Here is a 10693-nt window from a genome sequence, read left to right as displayed (position 1 = left end):
ATATATATATATATATATATATACACACACACAATACATTATATTTATCTAAACACTAATTTTTGGTCAAAACTCACTAAATGCATTAAAACCATATATGTTCCTCCAAGCATATGATTTATGTAAAAAAGTACTTTATGTAAAAAGTACATGCACACACACACACACACACACACACATACATACATAGACACACAAACCAGATACATACATACACACATCAGCTGACAACTGCACATGCATCAAACCAACCATACACAGAGTTTATATTCTAAGTCCTTCGGTAGGATATTCCAATAATAAACCAGAAAATTACTGAAACAAACACACACACACACACACACACACACACACACACACACACAGAGCAGAATCAGTAACAAAAAGTAAAAAAAAAAAATAATAAAAATAAAAAAAAAAGACACCTCCATCTACTCCTGACCCACCAACTGTCAACTAACTAAGGATTATTAAGAGCTGCATCCATTTCAAAGTGACTTGTTTACCGGAGTATGTCGGGCTATTTAGACACACTGCTGATATTGCTTGCTTTCATTACATCACTGCTTGCCAGCTAGTTCCTCTTTTAGTACAAGAATTTCAGGAATACTTTTGAGAACAGTGACAAACCTCATTTGTGTGTGTGTGTGTGTGCGTGTGTACCAGTCTCTCTCTGCATGTGTGTGTGTGTGTGTGTGTACCAGTCTCTCTCTGCATGTGTGTGTGTGTGTGTGTGTGTGTGTGTGTGTATATATTGCACTCCAGTCTATCCTAGCTATGATTACAGAACTCTCACCACCAGGGTGAATTATATCTATCCAATCATGTTGTAATCTAAATTTACATACTTACACACATTAACACAAATTATCTATCTGTTTCTCTCTCTCCCTCTCTTATATATATATATATATATATATATTTCAAAATATAGAAAGATATACATGTGAGATATATACATATGTATATTCACACACACATACACCAATGACACTATGTACATGTTTTGAGAGAGAGAGAGAGAGAGAGGAGGAAGGGGGTAGGATATTAGAAATATTCTTAGTAAGATATTTTTATCTGAAGTTATGCGTTGGAAACGGTATTGCCTTTTTATCGAGTCCTGTTTTTTTGCTCAAGTGCCAACTATTAAACATATGTAGTGAAACCTGTCTCTCGGGCATTCAATCATAAATAATAACGAAGCTGCTAACATCTAGCCTTCGGCTACCTTGGCCCTTTCTGTCCATCATCCTGATTGGTTCTTATTTTTGCGCGGCAATTGTCCCCATGTTCTGCTTGCTAAGGGGGTATTACGTCCAATCGTGGCTTTGTGATAAAGTCACGTGATAGAGAGTTTTTCTGGGTTTCCGGTTAGCTCTTTTTCGCCACCCACATACAGAACACAGCCAGTTCCAGCGCCGACGTCTTCACCACCAATGCACTGGCTACCATTGTCGTCGCCAGCAACACCAACAAGAGTGGTTTTATCTCGACACTGTTGAGTGGATTGTTTCCACTCACGAATAACAGTCAAAACTAACCAGCCAGAATATACTATACCAGGTAACACAGGTCGCAGCATTCGACGCTCAACACACATAGTGTGATACTACAGCTCTGCTCCTTGGCCACAACTTCCTGCGTATGAACATTCTATCTCCTTGTGTAACTCTAATACGAACTGGTTTTCTCTATTCTCAGTGTTTAAGACTTTTTACTGTCTATGTTACAGACACTCTTTCTATGTTCTGTGTTTCCTCTCACTCACACGCACACTTGTACTCTCACATATTGTACACACACACTATTGCTTATACGACTCTCCGTCACTTCACATTGTTGTATACATTCTCTTGTACACGAAGGCCTGACTTATCTACTGTGTTAATTATATATGTCGCATGCACGCGCACACCGACACAAACAGTTTCACTTTGTTAATAAACTTACTTTCATTATATATCTAACGGTTGAGTTTGTCCTAAGTTCTTTTACTGGCACCATGGCTCGTATCTCATGATGAGCCTTCTATATATATATCTTATTTTGTGTTCGACCGTGCGACATGGTAAAAAGGAGCCTTTACCTGTTATATGGGTGTATATACTTGTGCATGTATATTAGCACGTGTTATATGAGTGTATATACTTGTGCATGTATATGTGTATATATTTGTGCATGTATATGTGTTTATATTTGTGCATGTATTTGTGTATAAATAGACACAGAACTTGGGCAGCTCTTCAGCTGATCAGCTTCTGTCAAACCATCCAATCTATGCCTGCAGATGTTAACATGATGTTCTCTTTTTTTTTTGTTTGTTTCTTTCTTTCCGTCTTTGTTGCTGTACATATTCACTAAGGGGTCATACAAAGCGGTCTAATGCCCTTAGCTTAGATTTTTGGGGGACAACAAGATCGAACCATCTCAAGTGTAACTGTCCGAAATTGTTGTGACTTCTGATAGTTGCCTGATGAAAGAAAGCCAAGAATAACACGTCTTTTTTTTGCCTGTCCTTCTAATTGTTGTTTCTCTTGTCCACCTTTGTGTCTGAACGTTTTAATGCCCTCTATTACGTTTTTGTTCCATTTATATATTTATATATATATATATATATATATATATATATATATATATACATATATATATATACATATGTGTGTGTGTGTACATGCTTGTCTATGCAATACATACATGTGTGTGTACAATATATCTATGTGCAAAATGTGTGCGTTCATCTGTGTGTACATGAGTATATTGGATAGAAGAAGGTGCTATATGTGTTTCATGTGTGTGTACACATGTATGTGTGCAAGACTCTCTCTCTCTCTTTCCCCAACTAGCTTTCTATAATTGAAGGTCAGACATTCTAAGTAATATATAATACTTTCTGTTCCTGTTCCTGTTCCAACAGCAAAAATAGTCTCTGGGAAATATGTCAGCTTCTGAGAAATCTATTAAAGTTAAATGTTCCAGTGCATAAAGCAACGGAATGGTAACTTTTGGGTCAAAAATTCTAAAACCACAACAGATGAAGAGATTGGCATTTATCTGCAGCAAACAGACAGAATCGTTAGAATATCAAAGTGAATTCATCATCATCATTGTCGTTTAACGTCCGCTTTCCATGCTAGCATGGGTTGGACGATTTGACTGAGGACTGAGGACCAGGGTCAACTTTGCCCCTTTCGTTCGTTCAGCATCGATAGAATTAAGCACCAATCAAGTACTGGGGTCAATGGTATCAACTAGCACCCTCTCCTCAAAATTACTATCTTTGTACCTAAATCAGAGGCTATTATTAAAAGGTGTCAGGTTGGCAGAATCATTAGAGTGTTGGGGAAAAAATTACCTTGCTGCATTTGTTTCAGTTCTTTACATTGAGTTCAATTCCTGCCATAGCCAACCTTGCCTTTCACCCCTCCAGGGTTGATAAAATAAAGTACCTGTCAAGTTCTGGGGTCAATGGCACTGACTATTTCCTCCTGTCAAAACTGCTGGCCTTGTGCCTAAATCAGAACCGGCTATTATTACCAAAGGCAGTGAGATGGCAGAATCGTTAGCATACCAGACAAAATGCTTAGAGGCGGCATTTCATCCATCTTTACATTCTGAGATCAAATTCCACTGAGCTCAACTTTGCCTTTCATCCTTTTGGGGGGGGGGTCAATAAAATAAGTACCAGTTGAGAACTGAGGGTCGGTGTAATCAACTTACCTCTCCCCTAAACTTGCTGGCCTAGAGCCAAAACGTGATATTATCATTATTATTATTATTATTACTATTCAAGATGATGAGCTGGCAGGATCGCTAATATGCTGGGCAAAATGCTTTCTGGCATTTTGTCCATCTTTACGTTCTGAGTTCAAATACCACCAAGGTCAACTTTGCCTTTAATTCTTTTGGGGTCGATGAAATAAGTACCAGTTGAGTACTGGGGTCAATGTAATCGATTTATCCCCTCCCCAAACTTGCTGGTCTTGTGCCAAAATTTGAAATTATTATTATTATTATTATTATCATTATTTTTTTTCTCCTTTCTTGTTCAGCACCCATTATTATTTATTTATTTTTCATGCATTTCTGAGGTAATTCTACATTTCTGTCAGATTCCTCTGGACTGTTGCAGTTAGGGCTATGACTGTCATATGAGGAAGGCTTAATATTCATAACCTTTGTAGTGTTTCTGAGACCTATGAGGGCAAAGAGAGGGGAAGAAAATATGCAGGTTGAAGAGAAGGACCATGTGTAAATTGAGAAAGGTTTTGGAGACCTGTTGTGACGGGTACAAATTCTTGCTAAAGGCACAAGTTGGAGACACAGCACTGTTCTGAAATCAATAAGTTCAATCACCAACTGATGGATACATCTGATTGGAAACAGTGAAGTTATTGGCTATATTTATCACACTTCCTGGTGATAAATATTGATTAGTGATAACACTAATGCCTACACTAAAGCAAAATTCTATGCAGGAGAAGAAGAAGAGGAGGAGGAGGAGATAGCTGCAGTTATAGTAGCAGTAGGAGTTGTACCCACTGCTGCCAGCAACTGTGAATTGTGGAAGCAATTATTTGAAGAATGTGTGACAATCTGTGTTGTATGAAATGTGAGTCATTAGCAATGTTTTGGGCAAGTGTGTGTGTATATATATATATATACCTGCATCTCCCTATAAATACATACACACACATTATATACATATATACAGTTCAAATTTACAGAAAAACAGAAGACAAAGACAGGTGTAGGAACAACAAGTAGATGTCTTAGTTTAAGGCTCAGGAGAAACGGAAAAGTCTTATGTTTTGAGCCTATGCTCTTCAACAGAAAGGAATAAGAGGAAAGAATGGAGAGAGAATGAAAAAACTGGTGAGAGAAAACACACATGCACACACACACACATATATATGCTGGTGTGTTTACGTATATTATATATATATATATATATATATATATATATACACATCTACTTCTACATAAAGTGTTGGTGAAAAATATATAGCTATACACTGTAGTACAGTACAGCAATAATAACATAGTCTGAAAATATTGATAGAACATTCTTCCAAGATGTTTAAACTTGAATATTTACATGCAGTTACTCCAAGATGTACCCAATTTTTTGAGATGCAAGATGGGCATCTTTTGATTAACATAGACTACAAAGCCACAAATTTGGAGTTTTGTGAACAGACAATATGACCTCCAGTACTTAACTGGTACTTAATTTATCAACCATTTCCCTCCTGAAGGAATGTTTTTTCTTATTGACAATAATAAAGATATTAGAAAACTTAAAAATTAAGAAATAAAAGGCAATAAAATACTAATAATCAATATCATCTTAATAGTATATTTGGATTCTTGAAAGAACATAGCTTTCCAAAGCAGTTTTCCAACATATTCTGTCTTGGATATTTTTCATTTGGTTCCATTGTTATCCCTAACATTTTCAATTCCATTTCAGCCAATCTCCACAAGTTGCTCATTGGGTATCCTACCTTCCTATTTTCTCCTTTGGGTTTCAGTCCAAGGACCATCTTGTCAAACATGTCTACAGTTATCATAATATAAATGAGCAAGCATAAAACAAAAAAAAAATGGAAAAACAAAAAAAAACAAAACAAGGAATAAAGTAACTTACTTGGCTGATTGGATGTGACACCCATCCAGTTTGGACTTGGTACTGAATCCTTAGTAAGACTGTATCCATTATGGGGCACCTGCCGTCCCTCAAGAGACTGTCGCCTTGGTGGGACTTGGGGACTGCAGGGAGGAGAATGAAACGACACCTCCCTAGCAAAGCTTACGCTTTTCTTAGAACGCGCCATATCCTTCTCGCTCAGTGATGTGTTACTGCTTTCATTGAGTATCACGTCGCGTGTTGGATTGGCTGACACGCTGTCGCTTCCACAACCACCCGACGGTAATACCTCCACAGGGGATGATGCTGCAACAGCATCAAAGTCTTTCGGGTAATCAATGGGTCCGTCAGCACCAGCCATTTGGTCTCGGTCACAGCCGTAAGAATGTCGGTGTGTAGTAGCAGCAGTGTTGTGTTTTTTAATATTGTCAGTCCAGGGAGCCTTAGCGTAAGGGTCGGATAGGGATCGCTGACGTTTGCGCAGGCAGGATTTCAGGGGCCGTTTGTCAGGACAATAAGTTTCTGCTAAAGTCAAACCAGTATTTCGCATGCGAACACACTGGACAGCATCTTCTAGCCCTTCTTGTTTCTCATCAAATACCTGGTTGTCATAGTAACCATCTGTTCCTAACCTACAGTCACCATATTCCTCATTTTCTTCTAATTTGCCCTCCAAGGATTTCTCAGGTGAAGTAGGTGTCTTTTCTTCAGCAACACTATACAAAGTTTCTGCTTGAGCCGAGTTGCCACTAGAGTTTGAGGAAGTACTAGCACTCCATCTCTTCCATGGCTTTTGACGGTTGTGTGCAGGGTGGCTTTCATACTGATACCGTTCATAGCGGCGGTCAACTGCTCGCGTCTTTGCTTGGGTCTCCTCGGGCTGGCGTACTATACGCGGGAAGGTTTCAAAACCAGCGCTGTTGTAGACATATCTGGTATCCAACAACGCTGCACAGCATGGCAGTCTGGGAAAGCTTCCAAAGCTGCCATACCAATAGTCAAAGCAACCAGGATCAATTCCTGAAGATGTAGAACTAGTGCTAAATCCACTACTACTTGAGTGCCAATCAGCTCCACGACATGCTCCAATTGGTCGAAACATGCCTGAACGTCGGCTACAGAAAGGCCCTGATATATGCATAGCTTCTGGTTTTTGGAGTTTCTTGAGTTCTTCTAGAGTTTCCTTAAAATTAGTATTTGGAGGTGCATTTGAATTAGTATTTGGTCGGTGTATTCTAGGATTAATTAAAACAGGTTTATCAGTGGAGCGCCTCTGAAGTCTTTGCAAAGAAGGACTTGGAAGGGTAATAAAACTTAAGTCTGGCAAAGACCTGTGTGAATAAAATACTTCACGTGCTATTCTGGTGGACATGTGAAAAGCTTCTCTTGCTTTCGTTCTTTCAGATTTTGCCATCATGTGGCAATGACACTTTGGTATATCATAGCTTCCTTCAGAGGTTTGTTTACAGTTTCTCCTCAAACCTGATGCCATGGAGCGTTCATCTTCGAAAGACGTTTGGACTCCACAGTCTCTTGTAAGAGGTGGAAACTGGGCAGAAAAGTTCTTGGTTCCCAACCATACATTGACAGATTGAGGAGAGATAGCTGTTGCTTGGGTACGTTTTCGGTTCAGGGGCACCTGACAACAAGCTGATCTCAATTCAAAAGAACTGAACCCTTCTCTACAATCGATGCAGTCTTTAACATCGTGAGCAGAATTGATGTGGTGGTGATGATGATGGTCAAGATGGGATGAATTCTCCCAACCTGTCTGTTCACACTGTATAGCCAGATGAATACCATCTGCACCTTTCATATCATTGATGTACAATTTATCATCACTGTTCACAGACCATTGACCACTACCAGGTCGACTAGATGTGCTACTATTTAAAGACCACCCAGGTATATGGATATCTGGAGATGATGCTTTTCCCATTGCTTTCATACGTTGGTATAGCTCCACTAATGTCGCTGAGTAACGCTTATTCTCAGCTTTCTCATCGTCCTCTTCTTCTTCTTCTTCTTCTTCTTCTTCTTCTTTGCTACTTTCTAACTCTTTTTTCTTCTCAGCAGCAACTTTCTGCCATGTCCGCAGACACAAGTCTGGCATACTGCAACTTTTGCCACCACTGTTTTGATTAGAAAGTTGTTTACCTTTACGATACATTGTCTTGATTTGCTTCCATGAAACCATGGTCTTGGGGCGAGAGTGCGAGCCAACCTTATTTTTGAGGGAACTAAATGTTTGCATGCTGCACCCATTTCTTGGCAAGCTGTGCGATATTATGCGGCCTTGGCCACTACATTCTGACATCCCCGAAGAAGTAGACTCGTTTTCAGCCTCCTGATTTGTTTCAGGTAGTGATGTGAGTTGTCCAACGAAGCGTGTCTTTGCTGTAGTGTCTGATCTTAGAAGTCTTAATAAAGGTGGACATTTTGCTGATACTTCTCCATCTCGGCAGTATTGGAAGCTGTTTGCAAAAACATCTTCCGCTCCTTCCCCAGAAGAGGTACAGTAGGGATGAGCCCCACTCTCATTATCCTCAGACTCGTGCGTTCTCAAAGGCGTTAATGAAATTTCTGCTTCTGAACTGCTTGTCTTGCTCTGCGACCCAACAAATGATAAGCAGTAATTTTCTTTGCGAGGGTAGCAGTCTATCACCAGCTTGCCATCAACTGACTGGTTAGGATCCATTGACGATTTACTAATTTGAAGGTCACCGGGCTTGTGCCCGTGGTCCAGACTGTCGTTAAGAAGATGACAAGGAGGTGCCTCGCTGGTTGGTGTTGGGGTGAACAATGGATCACTACTAAGTTCTAACATTTCACTGGAGCACATCATGTCCCGCTCACTAGTTGAAATTTCCATTGAATTTTGGTTATCAGAAAACTCCAATTCGCATTGATCCTCGAAGGGCGCGGGGGTTGCGTCAGAGGAGGATTTTAACGATTCGAAGCTCAGATAACTACCATTCAGCATTTGAGGCAAAATAAACATCTCATCTCTTCCTATATCATCAAGATTAATCTGTGGATTACTTAGATTTGGTTCAAACTGAACAGAGAAATCCTCATCATAAAAATACTCTAATGCGTCTTCCGGTGACTCATTACTTGTGCTTCCTGAACTTGTTTTCATTGGTTTCTGCTGTGTTGCCATTATGTATGAGTTGCAGAGTTCTGTTGTACCTTTGATTTTGTGATTTACTTCATTTGATGAATATCCACTATCTGGCTCATAGTCAATGGGAGGTGACAGCTTTGTTGGAGATAGTTGTTTCCAAGTGACCAGCTGATTCTTATTCACTTCACTGTCTTCCCCCCATATTACACCACTGGCTGGGTTCTCCTCGCCTGACGAACCACCACTACTACTACTACTGTGTGGAGAGAGATTTTTTTGTTTGGTTGGCGACAGATCTTTCCAGGTCAGCTTGCTGGGTACATTTGCGGCTGGTTCGGCACACACACCAGTTGACTTTTTTGTGCCGACAATGGAGTTATTCATCTCGGAATCTAGGAAGTTAGAACCAGAAGTAAGAGCTTGTTTGTTTCCATGGTGATCGACAACATCAGGCATGGTGTTGGTATGATTTTGATACATCTCATGGAAGTTCAGGCTAAAGCCCATATTGTTCCCTTCTTTAGCTGGAGATAGAATCCTCCATGGCTTCTGCAAAGAGAAAAAGAAAAAGAGAAATAAGAATTAGTCTTCTAATAGAAAATATGATGACATTTACAAAATAAATGTACATATATGCAAACAGGTTCAATCACACACACATATATAAACAGCCATCATGTTGATAGATATCTACATACATATCACTGCCTCTGCTAACAGCCATATACACCAATACCACAAACCAATCTGAATAGTGTAACTAGGATCACATTATCTAATGTATCTCCTTCTTTTAAGACAAAAATGTGTGAAAAGGTGGGGAATTTGTCTGCTATTTTTAGCAGAGTGAGTGATAAAAAATTTTAAAAAATCTGGTAGATCAGTGGTTCTCAACTGGGGTCGATATAAGACCTTGTTAAAATTTATGTGCAATAAATTGGTTATACTTCTACATTACACAAAATATTTTAAGTTTATAATACAATTCTTAATAATATTTAATCATAAAAATACAGTAGGATGTTTTTATATGCATTGAATTGCTACGGAGATCTAGTAGAGTAAAATAGGAGTTGGTTGGGAACCACAGAAGTAGATTGTAATAACATCTTTGATCATAAGTATTCAGGATCAGATTTTACTTGGAGCAAAATACAACCATTCATTCATTACAGTATCAACAACAACAACAGACCAGCAGTGGGGGGCTTCTGCATGATCCCCACCTGTGAGAAATAATAGTCAAATTTCTGTTTAAAAACAACTTTCAAATAATCAAAGGATGCATTAATGTAGTTCTCCTTCTTTGTAAAAAGATGGGGTGTCATGGCAGGAATGCTTTTGATCATAGGCTTGGTGTAGATGTTAGCATTGACTTGGGGTTAAATGATGATGGTGACACTACCTAAAATACCATTTCAAAAAACCCAGCTCATGTTTGAGCACTAAAGTTGAGCAACGTCTGAACTGGTTTGAATTTCGGTGCATGATGACTGTAAGCATCTTTCATGAGTTGACAAGAGAGCCTCTGTGTGGTTGCACGACCAACTAGAAATAGCAGCCAAACCACCCTTTAATCTCATCTGACCATGTTAAATAAGGAAAAGACACATTAGGAATGTAGAACTACGTAACTCTACAAAGAATGGCTTTCACAGCTGGAATGCCTTTGGTCATATAGGTCTAATCGGTCAGAGTTGACTTGGTGTTAAACAGCAAGCAACAACAACAACACCAACTACAACAACATACCAACCAAGACCAGTAACAAAAGACAATGAATAAAGCAAGGGCTGTTTTCACATGTTTACCTAATGAGCATAAACATTTTATCTTCATTAAAAGATAAGCTATCAATCTAGTAAACTGCTGTACCATATCAACCCCCCCCCCATTACCATTGTGTCACCATCATCATC

General features: G+C 39.1%; 1 protein-coding gene across 7 annotated transcripts in view; it reads right to left on the bottom strand.

The window, feature by feature from the left end:
• LOC106876396 (uncharacterized) overlaps positions 1 to 10693 on the bottom strand; it is a 206092-nt gene that overhangs the window by 43491 nt on the left and 151908 nt on the right. For all 7 annotated transcript variants that reach the window (XM_014924922.2, XM_014924924.2, XM_052972843.1 and 4 more), the window contains one exon: positions 5648 to 9323. In XM_014924922.2, the coding sequence (XP_014780408.1) occupies positions 5648 to 9323 (3676 nt within the window). The remainder of the gene's footprint in view (positions 1 to 5647; positions 9324 to 10693) is intronic.

Source organism: Octopus bimaculoides, chromosome 14, assembly GCF_001194135.2.
Source record: "Octopus bimaculoides isolate UCB-OBI-ISO-001 chromosome 14, ASM119413v2, whole genome shotgun sequence".
Classification (NCBI taxonomy): domain Eukaryota; kingdom Metazoa; phylum Mollusca; class Cephalopoda; order Octopoda; family Octopodidae; genus Octopus; species Octopus bimaculoides.
The sequence above is the reverse complement of the archived record's forward strand: the minus strand, read 5'-3'. Positions and strand labels throughout refer to the sequence as shown.